Source organism: Haemaphysalis longicornis, unplaced genomic scaffold (genome assembly GCF_048455015.1).
Source record: "Haemaphysalis longicornis isolate Haplotype H1 unplaced genomic scaffold, Haemaphysalis longicornis Haplotype H1 scaffold_5, whole genome shotgun sequence".
In the NCBI taxonomy this organism is placed as follows: Eukaryota; Metazoa; Arthropoda; class Arachnida; order Ixodida; family Ixodidae; genus Haemaphysalis; species Haemaphysalis longicornis.
Window position 1 is genome coordinate 5,829,017 of NW_027526385.1, and position 19,153 is coordinate 5,848,169.

General features: G+C 49.5%; 1 protein-coding gene across 1 annotated transcript; it reads right to left on the reverse strand.

Moving 5' to 3' along the window:
* Positions 1 to 479: 479 nt before the first annotated feature.
* On the reverse strand, positions 480 to 3,418 carry LOC144139032 (uncharacterized). The gene is made up of 2 exons (XM_077671523.1): positions 2,278 to 3,418; positions 480 to 1,540 (listed from the first exon to the last, which is right to left on the reverse strand). The coding sequence occupies exons 1-2, from the start codon at positions 2,933 to 2,935 to the stop codon at positions 1,470 to 1,472; spliced, it is 729 nt and encodes a 242-aa protein (XP_077527649.1). The 5' UTR covers positions 2,936 to 3,418; the 3' UTR covers positions 480 to 1,469.
* Positions 3,419 to 19,153: the final 15,735 nt, after the last annotated feature.

Consider the following 19,153-nt stretch of genomic DNA (forward strand, 5'->3'; position numbering starts at 1 on the left):
GTGAGTTGTGTTCGACGTATTCTGTTTTTTATTATTTTTCCGTGGAGTCTCACGCTTCCTGTCTAGCGATAATTGTGAGTCAGCGCTCCGTCCGTGTGCCGTTGTCTGCCGCCTCGTGTTCGTCGCGCTGTTTCGCAATCAAACATGTATACCAACTGGCCGGCCGCTGCAATCCTCGTTCCTCACAGCGTTTCCTCGTCGGTACTAAACTCATGCCAGTCAACACCGTCTGGCGAATCTTAGGCCCCGTCGTTACAGTGCTCCGCGCTTCTTATACTCAACTGCCCGCTGTCGACGGCTCTCCAGAGAGTTGCGGTACTTACCCCTCGACATCCATGGGCAAAACACCACGCTGTTGTCATGCTGGAAACTACTGTGTGGTGGTGGGTGTGTGTGTGTGAGGGGGGGGGGGGTTGAAGGAGGCCGTATTTAATTTCTTCTTCCGAAATATCAAGTGGGTACGCATTATAAAAAATTGCAGGGCCCCTCGAGGTGTGAACACGCGACGATCTGTTTCACGATACATAGGTGGCGGCGTTGCGTAAAATGTCTATGTGGCTACTGAGACTTTCAATTTTTTTCCGCACGTGTATAATGGCATAGTCAACGATCAAGCTGGAGGCGGATTCACAAAGCACGTCTAGCGCGTGTTGAATGACAGCCCATGAAGCTAGAACGTGCCGCAAGACGATACAAAGCTGTTTTGCACAAGCCCCTTCTTACTCAAGCCTATCATCGGCTACTTCCACGAAACTAGACGCGCGAGGCAGCAGAACCTTTATCTAGTTTAAGGACTAAACTTTTGCGACGACTGTGCCAGCATTGTGGGCGCGCACGCACGGTAAAAAAATCCAGGAACACGATTTATTCACAGCAATTACAACAGAAATCATATACAGGCGCAACAATTGGTGCGCATGCCACGATTTACGGCAACACACACACACAAAAAAGAACGGCCCGGAAGGCCCAACGAGAAGAATGTACCGCAGGAACATCGCATACCAGTAACTGTCAGAGCACAGCGCAATTCGCAGGCACGCACAGAATTTCTTTGTACCGATAACGAAGCCAAAATATTGAACGAATAAAGCTAAGGTGTACACCAGAGTTAAAAGCTGCTGTGGTATCACTCTTCAAAGCCGGATTTGAATTGCGTCGGCGTTATTTCTATCAGCCATCAGTATCCTGTTTAAGTCCTACATCGCATAACCCAATTTGCTGTATAGTAACAAGACTAACTGCACAGTGGACCACACTGCAGTGAAAAAAAAAAAAAAAGACCAAACATTGCTTTCAAGTTGCAACACTACTTTCAACAGAAATAATGACTGCTTTCTTATTAGCAACGATCTGTATAGTGCCCCTGCAGTCTGGATACGTGACAACATAGTATATGCATAACGTCTGAGGAACCATTGACACATCGCCGGGAATGCATAGGAACGCATCCCACCAAGAGACAGCCGTCAATGGCCGATGAACGTTTTGTGGTGTACGATATATGAACAGACAAATGCCGACTTGTCCTCCTCTGGCCCTGCAAATGAAGAGAACTATTGTACGTACATCGGTTCACCCGGTTACGAACGTAACCGCCTGAGGGGGGCATACATTACGCATTGGCGTTACATGCGTATAACGAACACTCGGAAAAATCAAGTTATGCCTGCGATCTTAGCGATTACTGAGACGCGTTTACGGCCCGACGAAACGTCATCTGCTAGCACGCGAAAGAGGCGCATTCTCTGCACATTCTCGGAACCAGCAGCGGAACCGGCCTCACTGCTACCAACGTCATCTGCGATGCCGGAATATTAAAAGAAAAATCAACAACAAAAACTTCATACATATACACAAGCAAAGTGGTTGGGCGTTGCACACAGGCAAGGCGGATCTAAAGCTTTTCTCAAGACTTCAAAGCGACCAGCATCGGGAATTTGCACGATAGCGGAACAAGTGGATTGAACAACTGCTCCGCGAACAGATCAATCGTACACTTACTTTTCGCGTACAACTAAGAAAGACAAGGGACGGTCGCTTGTCTTACAAATTAACATTGCCATAATACGCAACGTTCGTGGCGTACATTCCCTGCCCCCTTTTTTACGCTTTTTAGCCCACACAATTTTAGCGCAACTTTTACGCGTTTTAGCACAACTGCCAAAACCTGTGGACCAAACATAGAGCTCCTAAAGCAGCCACGACGAGAGGATACAAAATGGGGCGATGTAGACAGGTGGCCGAGAGCGCGACATCAATCACCCAGTCATTTACCCGGGCGGGACAATCCTGACGCAGCGGTACCAGCTCCCGGCACTGCGAGTTGACCCTGAAGTCTGGCGAACTGCTCGCCCAGTGACCCCACTGCAGCCCTGAGCTCTCTCTCGCCGTCCGCAGTGTTCGAATCCAGGGCCCGCTGGAGCTCGTTGTGGGCGTTGCCGAAGTCTTCGAGCAGGGAACGCGCGTCCGAGGCGGCAAGGACAACCGTGTCGACACCAGGTCCTTTGCACTGAGGGTAGTGCTCTGTCATATCCTTGAAGACAACGGCGGCTTCGCACTTTTGGCATGTCGTCAGGTAGAAGTCACAACTGATCAGGTGGTCGTTCAACTCCCCAAGTGGCCCCGTAAAGTTGCAGCCGCTATCCGTGTTCAGACAGCGCACTTTCTTCGCGTTCACAGTGCCGAAATATTTTTTTTGTACGACGAGGCTATGTCTTTTTTTATCGATATGGCACATGTCATCAGGAAACTTACTCTTGCATAAGAAGCAGGCGACGTGCAAGCAAGTGAAGACATACGAGCGTTGACTAACGACACCACAGTAGCTACATACGCACACGTCCTCTACGTCGTCGAGAAATTCTATCACTCTGTAGTCAACGTGCACGCCGAAGCCTTGAACGCGGTACCTGTATCGCTGAGCGTCGCTCATTTTCACCACAAGGATCCTTCGTGTCTTCACTTGCCGCACGAAATGTTCCTTGTGCAGTTGCGAACTGAGCCACACGGTCTTAAAAGCTGTAGCGGAGTGGACTTACAAAAACTCTTCTACGTTGGTTGAGCCATTCCAGCCTGGGAAGCCTGCGAACTTGCGTCTTGCGTCCGCCCGCTTTGTGAAAAAGAGAACAGATAACAAGCATACAGTTTCATGCTAATATACGCAAGGGGACACTGGCGCTGCAATCGTTCAACCACCGAGGGGCTGATAGTATGACGCACCAGATAGTATGATGCACCGCATTACGCACCAGCCACATATCCTGCCTAGGTTGTTAAGTATGCAGCAGTTTCAGTAAGAAACGTAAATTATCTAATGTGAAAGGGCAGACAATGCTCCAAACGAATGCGGAAGTGCAGCCACAAAACCGCAGCCTTGCAAAAGCGGCCACTTCGCTATTGTTGCCGCCCATTGAGCGCGGTAGCTTCGGTGACATGTGGCTAGACTTACTACTTACAAACGTAAATAAAAGTTTATAACCACGATGATCGGTGTATTGCGTGGCTGCGACCCGCGCTGCTTTCGTTCGTGCGTTCCCACCGGCGTGCATTTATGCGTGCACGGGCGAAGAGTGGATGGAGAAAAGGGGGGGGGGGGTGCACGGGAAGCTTACAGGTTCTATGCCCTCAGTGATGACATGTCCGTTGTGCTGGCGGGAGACGTACACGTGGACGTCAAACAGCCGAATACGACCCGTCTGGTGTCGTCACTGGTCGAGCGGATTGAGTTGTGTGTTACACAGTAAGATGCCTACTACGCGGGAGGGAAACAGACGGCCCCGCACGAGGTCGCGGGTTCGCTTTCCGACCGCGGCGGCCGCTTTTCTGATGGGGGCGAAAAGCAAAAAAGCCCGTGTGTACGAGATTTCGGCGCACGTTAAAGATCCCCTGGGGGTCAAAATTAATCCGGAGCCTCCACTACGGCGCGCCTCATCGCCTGCGTTGCGTCGGCGCGTTAAACCCTACAATCAATCAATCAATCAATCAATCAATCAATCAATCAATCAATCAATCAATCAATCAATCAAACAGACGGCCCCACGTTTGTTTGCTAGAATTAAGTGCGAGTCCTTCCAAGTTTCATTCAGCTAAATGGCTAGGAAGTATGCTAAAGCACAAATTACAAACGTTTCTTTCTTTTCTTTTTGTGCCCTCCGTCGACTGCGTCCAGCTTCGCAGGTCATCCATCTTCACGAAATGAAAGTGCACCAATTTTTGTTTGTTTTTCTTCTTTTATTCGTAGCGGTCGCAAAATTTACTGGTTCAGGGAATGGGGTGAAAATGCGTGCACTCTTGATTCCGTGAATTTTTGCCTGCTTGATTTACAACGATGCCTGTTGGAAGGAATGCGCGCCCCACTCAACGCGGATGTTGCCAGGTGCATGGCGCGGGTCAGGTGCTGGTGGTAATGGTGATGAGGATGCCCTCGGAGGGGTCGGCTAAGGAGGGGTCGGCTAAGGCTAGGTGCATGGCACCAGAGCTTTATTTTTACGGAGGACGTGCTCGCAAGGTGGCGGGCATACGTCCCCCACGCTCAAGACACCTGAGAGAACCCCCCTAGAACTCCACGGGGACCACCATCGTAACCTACTCCTCGTTTCATGCGCCAACAAGGCCCACAATGCAGCACATGCTGTGGGAGTGCTCGGGGCTCGCGGCGGAGAGAGCCCATCTTCCGCCGTACATCAAGACCCTCCAGGAGTGGACATCGCTTCCTCTGGGCCGGGCTCACCCAAAAGAGACTTATTTCCCTGCAGACTTTCGCTTGTACCACGGGGATACACAAGAGAATGTAGACGCCCTCACCTTCTTTACCGCCTTCCCCATCCCTGACTAGACCTTGAGTACCCCCTTCCGAATAAAGAATTATAATAGTAATAATAATTGCCTTTGCCCGCCCAGAACTGTGCACGTGCCAGTTGTGCCATGCTTGCAAGGCTTTATCACACATCGTTCATGCATCGTGTTTAAGCGGAGGCAAGCGTGCAAACAATTAACTGCTGGAAATCCTGGTCAGGAGTGCGGGAAATCCTGTCTGTGTTTTTTTTTTGATCCAATTATTTCTCTCTGCGTTAACCCCCCAAGATTTCTCCAAAGGCTTCTTCCTACCACCTATCGTCTTCAAAGCTACATAGGTGACATCCACCAAGTTTTTATGCCTACTGTAATGGAAAGCATTGCAACACGGCAGACATATTTTGATTTAGCGGAGTTGTGGTTTTTTACGAGTTGGTACATGATTGCAAAGGTTCAAAAGCGCTGCACGAAAACGAGACTGCAACACCAAGAAAGCAGTACTGCGCTCTGTGTCTTATTTCTCTTTCCGGGTCTCGCCTTTGTGCAGCGCTTTAGAACATTTGGCATCATATTGTTACGCTACATATACTGTAGTCATAGTCTTACGCTGCATATACTGTAGTATCCAATTTCACCTCCTTGTATTCAACGGCTAGATAGTGTTCCCTGAAATTACGTACGTTTTGCACGGTTGGCCCCGCTGCTCAGGCGCCGTCAGTCTACGCATGCGCGGCGCCTTCTTCGTCCTTGTCTCCCTCCTGCCTTCTTACCTTTTGTTATAAAAACCCAAGCCGGACAATAAACGCCCTCTTTTGCCCTGGCCGCTCTGTTCAACTTCGCGCACTCCCGGCGCGGCCCAGCCGGGGGGCGGGTTGCAACATACCTATATACAGACCTTTTTAACTTATTCGTTCTGGGAGCAGCCATTCCGCCACACGGCTGTGCTGGCGGTGATACCGGTGGAGATTCTAGCTGCGCATGCGCAGTGCAGCCCAGAATGTCTTCCTGTCCTATCAGAGCTCAAATAATGAAAACGTCTATACCACGGGAATCGGTTTTCGTGTTCATTTTCGTGTTACATTTTCAACCGTCATACATAACCATTGTTTTGGCGCTCTTTGCCCTAGTTGGCCTTGTGCCATAAACGTTCATTTTAGATGCAAATTTTGCTGAGAAGCAACAAGTGGCACCCTCGCAGAGAAACATAAAATAGAGGCCTGCTTCCACTGTACTCTACGGCTGCTCCATGGCTACTCCGTAACTACTCCATGAATGGCTACTCCACGCGACGACCGCCCAGCGTCGCCGGTGCACGTTTCTCAAGCGACATATATCCGTTTAGTGCGATTGGCAAAGATTGGGCAAAAAAAAAAAAAGAACTCCGGCGTATTCCCAAACAACGTTTTATGTCCAATGCCTATAACTTCCAAAAAAATGAAGGAAGCTCACACTTATACCCACAAAGATGGAGTTAAGGTCGTTGCGGCAGCGAAGAAGAGGCAAATCGGCTGCAATCGTGGAATTAAAACCGTCGTGATGGTTGTGAGGTTGCGCACAGAATCGCTACCTTCAAGTCTCACGCGTTATTGCGAGCTTCCTTCACTTCTTTTCTAATTGAGGTTTCTGTTCAGTTGGTGGTCTCCACACGTCTCTCAAGAGCTCGTGTCCAATGCTGGAGAGAAGCGAGTCGAGAAAACCAGCAAAACGCGGGCGTCGTGTTCGGTTGCCAAGTGTGCCCTGGATACAATCATAGCAAGATCTTGACAGATAATTATTGGCTGCGGGCGGTGCCAGCCCTCGCTTTGCGACCCTGGAATGGACGTGAATGGAATGAAACCTTTTTAAGACGGCTTGGATGGCGCCAACAAAGGTGCTTATCACACAGGTGCAATCTCAAATCTAAGAAATGGATTTCGTTGTTACAGGGGACCTCACTTCATAAGTCTCCAAATTTCCGGCGAGGACACGCAGCCTGCGCCAACAAATTGAGCAGCCTGTGCCGTAAAGTAAACCAGAAAGGTTCTGTGCGACAAACCCGCCGCCGCTGAGCCCACGGACGCGGGTTAGATTCCCGGCCACGGCGGCCGCTCTTCTGACGGAAGCGAAATGCGAAAACGCCCGTGTGTCGAGATTTGGGCGCACGTTAGAGATCCCCAGGTTACAGTGAACTAACAAGTATTCTAGTTCACTGTACCCAGGTGGTCAAACCTAATCCGGAGCCCCCCACTAGGTTGAGCCCAAGTGTATCTTCGTCTCAAACCACAATCAATCAATCAATCAATCAATCAATCAATCAATCAATCAATCAATCAATCAATCAATCAATCAATCAATCAATCAATCAATAAATCAATCAATCAATCAATCAAGAAAGAAAGAAAGAAAGAAAGAAAGAAAGAAAGAAGCACGCAAAAGCCACTTTTACAATGTAAGGATGCGGTAATTTACGAGATTCCGTGGTCGCTCGTGCGTCGGGAAACGGGGCGTTGCTTCAACGTCAGCCCACGTGAACACGAATGTGGCGCTCGGAACCCGTCAGGAAGCGTACGCTTGCCGCGCATCTTGGCAATTTCATATGCCTCCCTTCGTTCGAGCAGTGCCACGTGCTGGGGCAGTATCCGGATAGGACGAGGCGGGAGATACGAGAACCACATAGGAGGGAGGCAGCGAGATTGCGTAAGCGCCACCTCCATTGCTCTCACGAGGGAATAAGTTTTGTTTCTTGAAGGCTCGATAAGGGTGCATGTGGTGGTGCACGTGACTTGTGAGAATACGCTTTCGGACAGGGTATCTGTGATGCGGATTACTGTGCTTCATTTTGCGTGAGTTGTGTTCGACGTATTCTGTTTTTTATTATTTTTCCGTGGAGTCTCACGCTTCCTGTCTAGCGATAATTGTGAGTCAGCGCTCCGTCCGTGTGCCGTTGTCTGCCGCCTCGTGTTCGTCGCGCTGTTTCGCAATCAAACATGTATACCAACTGGCCGGCCGCTGCAATCCTCGTTCCTCACAGCGTTTCCTCGTCGGTACTAAACTCATGCCAGTCAACACCGTCTGGCGAATCTTAGGCCCCGTCGTTACAGTGCTCCGCGCTTCTTATACTCAACTGCCCGCTGTCGACGGCTCTCCAGAGAGTTGCGGTACTTACCCCTCGACATCCATGGGCAAAACACCACGCTGTTGTCATGCTGGAAACTACTGTGTGGTGGTGGGTGTGTGTGTGTGAGGGGGGGGGGGGGTTGAAGGAGGCCGTATTTAATTTCTTCTTCCGAAATATCAAGTGGGTACGCATTATAAAAAATTGCAGGGCCCCTCGAGGTGTGAACACGCGACGATCTGTTTCACGATACATAGGTGGCGGCGTTGCGTAAAATGTCTATGTGGCTACTGAGACTTTCAATTTTTTTCCGCACGTGTATAATGGCATAGTCAACGATCAAGCTGGAGGCGGATTCACAAAGCACGTCTAGCGCGTGTTGAATGACAGCCCATGAAGCTAGAACGTGCCGCAAGACGATACAAAGCTGTTTTGCACAAGCCCCTTCTTACTCAAGCCTATCATCGGCTACTTCCACGAAACTAGACGCGCGAGGCAGCAGAACCTTTATCTAGTTTAAGGACTAAACTTTTGCGACGACTGTGCCAGCATTGTGGGCGCGCACGCACGGTAAAAAAATCCAGGAACACGATTTATTCACAGCAATTACAACAGAAATCATATACAGGCGCAACAATTGGTGCGCATGCCACGATTTACGGCAACACACACACACAAAAAAGAACGGCCCGGAAGGCCCAACGAGAAGAATGTACCGCAGGAACATCGCATACCAGTAACTGTCAGAGCACAGCGCAATTCGCAGGCACGCACAGAATTTCTTTGTACCGATAACGAAGCCAAAATATTGAACGAATAAAGCTAAGGTGTACACCAGAGTTAAAAGCTGCTGTGGTATCACTCTTCAAAGCCGGATTTGAATTGCGTCGGCGTTATTTCTATCAGCCATCAGTATCCTGTTTAAGTCCTACATCGCATAACCCAATTTGCTGTATAGTAACAAGACTAACTGCACAGTGGACCACACTGCAGTGAAAAAAAAAAAAAAAGACCAAACATTGCTTTCAAGTTGCAACACTACTTTCAACAGAAATAATGACTGCTTTCTTATTAGCAACGATCTGTATAGTGCCCCTGCAGTCTGGATACGTGACAACATAGTATATGCATAACGTCTGAGGAACCATTGACACATCGCCGGGAATGCATAGGAACGCATCCCACCAAGAGACAGCCGTCAATGGCCGATGAACGTTTTGTGGTGTACGATATATGAACAGACAAATGCCGACTTGTCCTCCTCTGGCCCTGCAAATGAAGAGAACTATTGTACGTACATCGGTTCACCCGGTTACGAACGTAACCGCCTGAGGGGGGCATACATTACGCATTGGCGTTACATGCGTATAACGAACACTCGGAAAAATCAAGTTATGCCTGCGATCTTAGCGATTACTGAGACGCGTTTACGGCCCGACGAAACGTCATCTGCTAGCACGCGAAAGAGGCGCATTCTCTGCACATTCTCGGAACCAGCAGCGGAACCGGCCTCACTGCTACCAACGTCATCTGCGATGCCGGAATATTAAAAGAAAAATCAACAACAAAAACTTCATACATATACACAAGCAAAGTGGTTGGGCGTTGCACACAGGCAAGGCGGATCTAAAGCTTTTCTCAAGACTTCAAAGCGACCAGCATCGGGAATTTGCACGATAGCGGAACAAGTGGATTGAACAACTGCTCCGCGAACAGATCAATCGTACACTTACTTTTCGCGTACAACTAAGAAAGACAAGGGACGGTCGCTTGTCTTACAAATTAACATTGCCATAATACGCAACGTTCGTGGCGTACATTCCCTGCCCCCTTTTTTACGCTTTTTAGCCCACACAATTTTAGCGCAACTTTTACGCGTTTTAGCACAACTGCCAAAACCTGTGGACCAAACATAGAGCTCCTAAAGCAGCCACGACGAGAGGATACAAAATGGGGCGATGTAGACAGGTGGCCGAGAGCGCGACATCAATCACCCAGTCATTTACCCGGGCGGGACAATCCTGACGCAGCGGTACCAGCTCCCGGCACTGCGAGTTGACCCTGAAGTCTGGCGAACTGCTCGCCCAGTGACCCCACTGCAGCCCTGAGCTCTCTCTCGCCGTCCGCAGTGTTCGAATCCAGGGCCCGCTGGAGCTCGTTGTGGGCGTTGCCGAAGTCTTCGAGCAGGGAACGCGCGTCCGAGGCGGCAAGGACAACCGTGTCGACACCAGGTCCTTTGCACTGAGGGTAGTGCTCTGTCATATCCTTGAAGACAACGGCGGCTTCGCACTTTTGGCATGTCGTCAGGTAGAAGTCACAACTGATCAGGTGGTCGTTCAACTCCCCAAGTGGCCCCGTAAAGTTGCAGCCGCTATCCGTGTTCAGACAGCGCACTTTCTTCGCGTTCACAGTGCCGAAATATTTTTTTTGTACGACGAGGCTATGTCTTTTTTTATCGATATGGCACATGTCATCAGGAAACTTACTCTTGCATAAGAAGCAGGCGACGTGCAAGCAAGTGAAGACATACGAGCGTTGACTAACGACACCACAGTAGCTACATACGCACACGTCCTCTACGTCGTCGAGAAATTCTATCACTCTGTAGTCAACGTGCACGCCGAAGCCTTGAACGCGGTACCTGTATCGCTGAGCGTCGCTCATTTTCACCACAAGGATCCTTCGTGTCTTCACTTGCCGCACGAAATGTTCCTTGTGCAGTTGCGAACTGAGCCACACGGTCTTAAAAGCTGTAGCGGAGTGGACTTACAAAAACTCTTCTACGTTGGTTGAGCCATTCCAGCCTGGGAAGCCTGCGAACTTGCGTCTTGCGTCCGCCCGCTTTGTGAAAAAGAGAACAGATAACAAGCATACAGTTTCATGCTAATATACGCCTCGAGATTCGCGATCGCTGCGCCGCCTGCCGCCGCTTCTCCGCGGCGTTTGCGGGATTTGCGCTGCGTGGCTGATAGGTGATCATGCAGTGTTTTGGTTCTCTTTCGCTTCTCTTTGCCTTTCCGCGCTCTAAACAACTTGTTATGGTGACGTCTGTAAGCTAACTGCACGTTTAAGGCACTTAAAAAAAACGGCTGTGTCTTGGTAGAGCGCTCTAACGGCAACAAGAGCTACCCGGGGAGGCGGTTCTGCGCGCTTCTTGGCCGCTCTTGCGGGTGTAGGCGATGGCAGCAGCATATCACCGCTGTCACCTTCGAACACGTCAGCACAAGTGAATTCTATTTATTGTCGCCTCATTTAGATCTGATATTGGCACTGTAAGAGGTTGGTTCGTTTTGCAGCGCAGACAACAAATGCGGTTTTGCTTCGAATATGTACGTCGTAGAAAAATATGTTTCGGGGACGTGATAACCCAATAGCTGACAAAAACTTGTACCTTTTATGGGAATATAAGCCACGCGAAAATGTTAAGTACACTCAAAGGCTGTGCATTGTCAGATATGTGCCCACTCATGCCTTATAGTAAGAACCAATGTATATGTTAATGAAACCACGGGAAAATGAATGGTCTGCAAGTAAGGAATAAATAGAATAGTCCTACGGGAATGAAAAAAAAACCGAGTGCAGCTTCTGAAATGCTAAAGACGTTTGTTTGAGCAAGGTAGTATTCACCAGACCAACTGGATGCGAAATGCACTGATATTTCGCTAGACATGGGGGGGGGATGAGGAGGAGGACGCTCAACTATCGTTGCGCGTGTTTACAAATGCGGAGCGAAATCAACGAATGATGAACGTTTAAGTAATCACACACACAAACTGCGTGTTCACTTTTCGTTTGTCTTTCGCCTTGAAAAACGGCTGATCACTCGGCGGATTCATTTTTTGAAGAATACAGGGTAGGCAGTTCACAAGCGATACGAGGTGTCGTGGGAAGAGTTGATTGATAGATTGCAGTGTTGAACGCGCCGTCGCAACGGAGACGATGAGGCACGCCGTAGTGGAGGGCTCCGGATTAATTTTGACCTCCTGGAGATCCTTAACGTGCGCCGAAATTTCGTACACATGGGCTCGCTGGAAGAGTGTCGTATCTGATAAGGGTCTCTGATTTCGGTTTATACTAGATTCTGCAGTCTCCCTGTGCCATGACTCATATGACGATGTTTCGAAGAAGAGTTTGGTCACGGACGCGGATTACTCTATAAGCCCATCTTCGAGCTTCTCGTGGAGGATAAATGTAACAGATGAATCTTTGCGAGCGCTCACCTCGGGACAAGACGACCCAGCATTAAATTTATCGTCGTGTTCTGACTCCGGAGTGTAATTTTGCATTATACATCGTACTTCTTTGGTACAATGTTTGCGAAATTTATGCCGCATTGGCTTGTTCATGCTACTGATCAATATCTGATATGTGATACTGGCAGGCGTAACTTGCGTGCTGTCAGGTATGAGTGCTCCGCTAGATTTTGTAAGTGCACAAAGTCGATTTACATCATAGTGCAACATAGCGCAACATGCCCATTGGAGGAAACACTGCTTACGGAGACAATGTCACTAAATTTCAGGGCAGCGGAATAGCAATCAGCTGCATGCAAATGCTGGCTTCGGGACGCCGGCCTGTGACACACGCCCGGCGCTCATATAGATCTCAGTAAGATCGCGTCATAAACGTTTATACTCTCGTGAACATACCACGCTTGCAAACAGAGTGCCTGCTCCACGTTATTCGGTATTTCGAACACGGACAAACGGTAAATCGCTGTCTTGAACGAGCCCCAAAAGCAACGGCGACAGGGGGGAGTGGGCCGGGGACTCCCGCGCCTGCTTTCGAAACGGGCCGCTAGGGGGATTTCAGTGGCGCCCCTACAGGCCGCGCTCGAGGCGTATACGCAAGGGGACACTGGCGCTGCAATCGTTCAACCACCGAGGGGCTGATAGTATGACGCACCAGATAGTATGATGCACCGCATTACGCACCAGCCACATATCCTGCCTAGGTTGTTAAGTATGCAGCAGTCTCAGTAAGAAACGTAAATTATCTAATGTGAAAGGGCAGACAATGCTCCAAACGAATGCGGAAGTGCAGCCACAAAACCGCAGCCTTGCAAAAGCGGCCACTTCGCTATTGTTGCCGCCCATTGAGCGCGGTAGCTTCGGTGACATGTGGCTAGACTTACTACTTACAAACGTAAATAAAAGTTTATAACCACGATGATCGGTGTATTGCGTGGCTGCGACCCGCGCTGCTTTCGTTCGTGCGTTCCCACCGGCTGCAGGGAGCCGGTTGCGATGGTGACGCCACCTGGCGCTGTGTTACGGTTAGGCGCCGTATTGGTGGTATGGCGGACCTGACGTTCAGGAACGGTGGACGAGCCCTACTGCGCATGTGCCAACTAGACATCAAAAAACAAAGAAATCGACTTTTTTTTTTTGCCGGATGTGACGTCACGGTTAAAAAAAAAATGGCAGCTGTTGTACGGTTATTTCGCTGCGATCTTCTCGCCGTGATTTTTGTCTGCCGTTGCAGCGGTGCATAGGTGTTCGGCTTGCGATTGTGATAAGGGCGCTCTCGAAGAACTTCTGGAGAGCACTCACGGTGGTGTGCAGCGTGTGATTGAGACGCTGAGTGTGTGCGGCCGCCTTATTTGCGCGTAGTGCGTTACGACGGTGAACACGGGCGTTCTGCATCAGTTGTGCCGCCTCGATTTGCGAGAGTGATGAGTGCGCTGGCGACAAGCTTCTGCGCTGCATTTCATTAGAGCACCGTGTTGAGGCCGCTGAGCGTTTCGTCTCCGACGTGACAGTGCGCGTATGCCTTCAACATCAAACGGCGGTGCTATCATGGCCAGGCGCGAACGATCGTTCGCACGAAACTCTTGTCGCTCACCACACGGTCATTGACTAAGAAATATCAAGGCAAGACTATTGCGACCGGCCAGCCACGAACGATCGTTCGCACGAAACTTTTGTCGCTCACCACACGGTCGTTGACTAAGAAATAACAAGACAAGACTATTGCGACCTACAAAGGTGATTCCTGCGCGTCGCTTTGGTTCGTTGAACCCCGTGTCTTGTAATCGCTGCGTGCTGTCATAAGCTCCGGGACATTATATTCAGGAGGTCATGGTCCTGCTGCATATTCTTGTTAAATCATTGCAGAGGACTCTTGGCGCGCAGAAATGAAAAGTTTGTAATTATCCACGTTAGTTTCGTTGGTCTCCAGAGGGTTGCTTTCCTAACGAGCGTATTGATGCGTATATTGCGGTATGGAAGCTGTACAAATGTGTTGACGGATGTGGACGGGCACACTTTGTGGCTGTTCTTGGGGCGCTGGATATACGAGGAGTTCAAGGGTGTCTCGCTTGGTAGGTGGTTGAGGCGGGAGGTTTCGGAATGATGGTAAGCTTCGTGCAGTTTATCTAAGGTATTATATACTTCCAGTTCGACCAACTTGCACGTGGGTGTCGAGAGGGCACTGTTCGATCTGTGAAAATATTTATTTCGCCCACCACCACATTTGGTGCTCGTTTCTGCTTCTGCGATCAGCCTTCGTCCTGTTCTGCTTGATTGTACACAGTGACGAAGTTTGATAACCATAGCTGGACCCCGCACGACAAGCGGCAGTGGGCCGAATTAACATTCTCAAATGCTATTTCCATAACACTGTTGGACACGAATTCTTGTAACTTTGTTCCTCCTGTGGCTACACAGCCCGTCACCATGATGCACAGCATATACTGAAAGTCACATAGTTTGTTGTTCCTATTTCAATGTATCTTGATGTTACATAGGGCAGACAAGGACCTAACAGGCGGTGGTGGGAGCATGCCGCATTGGTGATGACTTGAACAGAAACCGATTTGGTGCTCCACTCCAAGACTCGATGCACGCCAGGTGGCTGCATGCCAGAATTTGATACGAGAGTGCTGAAGTTGTATGGCACGAAACAGGAACGAGAAATCTTTGAGGCCTATCTGATAAAGGTGGGAGACAGATGCACTATAGAATACTGAATAATTAGTGTGAAGTGTGCAGCAGCTGTAATTGCTTTTTACATGTGGTGTTAAAGCAGTGTCACATGAGGGTTTTGTTTACTTTGTAATCACTCTCAGAGGGAAATGAAGCTCATTCCTGTCTCTATCCTTTCCTTGAGTCATGCCTGACATTTGACCAAAATTTCCAAGATGAAGTCTCAACTAGTCTGCGTAGCCACCTTCATTCAGTTCACTGTTTTGATGCATATTTAAGCACAAAACCCTGGGACGTCTGCTATTATTCACTCATAAGAAACCCTTGATGCCCGCCACACTCACCACTACCACTTCCACAACTTTGCAAAAAACAGATGCAAGCACAGCCATGACAGATTCCACCGTGCTTCCCAGTAAGCATGTCCCTTTATCAAGAAGGATGCATCACACCTCAAATACACTACGACGCATACAAAAGCTAGTGATCGTCTACCTCATCTGGACATCACGCCTTTCTACAAGGGAATGAGGCGGCACGCACTGCTGCCCTCAAATTTACTAGCCACGGATTCGTAGAAAGCAGAAAAGACCTGCCAGATTCCCTCACCAACCTCTAAGTCCAAAGCCGTTTTACAGATGCCTACAAACCCACACATACTACAACACAACATATTACCCAACACATGCCCCTATGAATGCCCACCCTGTAAAGGAAGGAAGGAGAGAGAGAGAGAGAGAACGGTCCTAATTTGAAAGTTCGATTCACCGAATCCGCGTAGTACTCCTGAATGCCTGGTCCTAATTTGAAAGTTCAATTCATCGGATCCACGTAGTACTCCTGAATGCCTGTGCAGATCCGGTGCACAATTTGTAGAGAGCTTCCTGGGCAGCCTGGATGCTCACTGTTGGCGGGGGAGACAGCCAGAGCTCCCAGGGAGTGATGAAAGTGAGGGATTGGGTAAGAGATGGTGGGGTGAAGTCCCAATTTCACAAAAGTCTGGAGGCTCCTGCTTCAAAATGGCCCGACTCTTGGTGCGGTCAATACTTCAGCCGCGACTTGTCTATCAGGCTCAATTCCAGCATATGACCCAAGTGGAGTGGGCCCGACTTGAAGCAATTAATAGAGCTGCAATGCGGACGATCACCTGCCTCCCTCAAATAACGCCTATACCAGCTCTTCAGGCCGAAGCTCAACTTAACACCTTGGATGAGCTTGTACATCAACGCCGCTCCGCACGCCAGAGCAAACTAAATTTTGTTCCGGAGGCAGCGGCGGTGGCGATCTACATGGGCCGTTCTCTACCCACCTTACCAGCCCGCCCTGTAGCTAGGCCGCCCTGGCTGTACCATCAAGTGACCGACAACCGGCCTCTCATTCGACTCCACAGTCTGTCGATGGGAAACGCAGTCGAGCAATCCACGGGTGTGCCCTTACTAGCGACTGCAAACCTGCCCCAGGTTGTAGAGGCATTTGTGGATGCTGGGGCCCAAGACGGCGTTTTAACTACAGCGATCGTATGCCCCTCTCATCCAGAAGCAAACCAAAACTGTGCATATGAAACACTCCGCACCTGGCCTTCTATGCTGGCGGAGCTTACAGCCATCCGGGACGGACTGCAAGCTCTCCTACCGGCACTTCTTGAAGCTCCTGGAAGTTTTACGGCACACATTTACACGGACTCAACGGCGGCCATACGGGATTTGCGACGTGTAGCCTCCAACTCGTCTGTCTCAAGAGACATTCATGACCTGCTTGACACGTGGCCCTGCCCTCTCCGACTGTCATGGATACGACGTAATTCTATCACCGCTCATATTGCGGCGGATAGTTTCTGTCACGTTACGTCGGTTCCACGGCCCCTGCCCTTGCTGACAACTGACCCACATGACCAACTTGTCCAACTAAAGGAAGATCTGCGTCGCGCCACACGTGCTCTCATCCCACCGTGTGGAACAGACCTTCCCAGTGGGCTCGCTCGCTGGGAGGAGGTCCTGCTGCGTAGACTACGAGTTGGGGTGGCCCTCTCTCCTGCGGTAACCCGGGCGTGGCCACCGCGATACCATGCCCCGTTTTCCACGACCTGCCCCTTTTGTACGGCTCCTGCCGAAGAAGCCGACACCAACCACCTGCTATGGACGTGCCCTTCACTGAGTGCAGCGAGATCCCGGCACCTTCGCGGCACAGGCCTGCATCCGGGGAGACCCCCCGATCTTCAGCGATGGCTGTGGGGGCCCCACCACCGCTGTCTTCTGGACTTCATCCGGGAAACGGGTGCAAACTTGTACCTGTAGGAACTTATGCCAAAGGGCATACTGTCGCAATTAAAAAAAATTAGAATGAGGGATGGATAGGTAGGAAGAACACCTGGGGCAGGAAGGATGGCCAGGGCGCCGATAGATGCGTTGAAGAATGTGATGGGAGGGGAGTGAAGAGGTTTGAGCCTGCTGAATGAGGCACGCAGCCTCACGAGTTAGACGGGAACTGGGAGGTGGGTACAGGGTGCGTGATAGGCGTTGGGCGTGGAATTGGTAACGGCGGGAAGCGCGGTGTTGAGTACGAACCGTCGGCGGGTGGTACAAGGTTGGCCAAAACATGGGCGAACCCGGGAAAGGTACTCGGGTGAGCGCGTCTGCTAAGGCGTTTCCGCACATGCCAGCGTGGCCAGGAACCCAAACCAGTGTGAAGCGTGGCCGAGGATTCAATGCAAGTATCAGAGTGACGAAATCAGTGGTGTGTGGGTGGGTCTCATGGTTAGCGAAATTACGAAGGGCTGACTGACAGTCGGAGAAGATATATACTGGCGTGGTGGTAGGAACATTAAGAGTAGCGTGCTCTATTGCAAGGGCAGTGGCGTATGCTTCGAGGGAGGTCGAATCCGGTGGAGAAAGAAAGGAAAGCATAGCAGTGTCTAAAGAAGGGAGAAGGAGAAATGAAGCCACGCCCGTTGAGTTTGAGGGGATGTAGGAGATAGTACAGGGAAGACACAGAGGTTAACCATCCAATCAACTGCACCCAATGCTTATCAGTGATTTCAAATAAATGCGTCAAACTTGCATGAAACACCTTACTGCATTTTTAACTCTCGTTCATGAAATTATTTGTGTAAATTATACACTTATACTGAAGTGACCAGGCAGTATATTTGAAGGTGTGCGAACATTCGCAACTTAGAATACTGTGCGAGTGCTTTTTGATATTCGATTTGCAGCTCTGTTTCAAATGTTTGAAATTTACAAATAGTAGAGGAACGAATGTTTGCTCTATCTGAAGACGTGCAAACTTTCAAGCTTCACTACATGGTAAGACCTTGCGGGTTGGTTTTTCTGCATGACACCGAAGCCGTGCCAAAAGCCTAATGCAGAAGCCTTGCACCAAGCAAGTGTTCGCTAACTGTGGTGTATGTTAGGTCAAGTGCAACACTACGAAAGCAAAATTTATAATCTAAAATAGGTTTCCTATAGATATAATAGCAGAAGTGAGAAATAAAACGTTATTGCTGGCTTGTTCGTGAGGTCCCACCGGCAACTGGCATGCCCAGCCTCCTTTCCATCATTGAGGAGAGTGGGGGGACTGCTGCCTATCATATTAAATATGCCTAATATGCTTACTGTGTTCACAGTATTTTGAAGAACCCATATTTCTTTATCTCAATGTATGCAAAATTCTTGTTGCACTGGTTTGCATGCCTATGTTTTATTCTCTCTGTTACATTAAATTTTTTGTATGTCAAGCGCAAGTACCTGAACAGAGATGTGTCTAGTTCTGACTGCCTAAGCTGTCTTTTTTGGTGTATTTTTATACACTCTAGAAACACCAAAACAAAGATAGTGTGGTTTGAAAATAACCAATTCGCAGCCAGCTTTTACTATTCATATTCAAAAATAATTTATTGAATTCACAGCCACGTTTAACTTGTATTCAATTCACAGATGCAAAGTTGATAATCACACACCTCTAAATATATATACAAAAGGTAAGTTGTCGTTTGTAGTGACAAAAAACACTCAGCTGCAGTGGCGTCGCTAAGGGGGGGCCGGGGGTGCCTGGGCCCCGGGTACCAGCCCCTCGGTAAAGAGGGGAGGGGGGGGGGGCAGCCACTTGTGCCCCTACAGTGTGTAATGCTGACGTCAAAAACTGGAAGACAACTGTAACGAGACCACAGTTTTGGCCTGTTCAATTTACGTCCCCACCAGTCTATTGAAATTTGTTTCCTGGTACAATGGAAGAAAGCGAGGAGAATTTTGGCATCCAGGAATGTCACGGTAGTCGAGGATGGGTGCGGCTTGAGGAGTTAATTGGCTGCAGGGTGAGCGGAGGCGAACAAGGAACGATT

Excerpts from the sequence above, each read along its gene's own strand:
- LOC144139032 (XM_077671523.1), bottom strand. The coding sequence starts at position 2,935 with ATGAGCGACGCTCAGCGATACAGGTACCGCGTTCAAGGCTTCGGCGTG. Across the intron at positions 1,541-2,277 it reads GTCAGGATTGTCCCGCCCGG|GGCCAGAGGAGGACAAGTCG; the intron begins GTAAATGACTGG and ends CTTCATTTGCAG.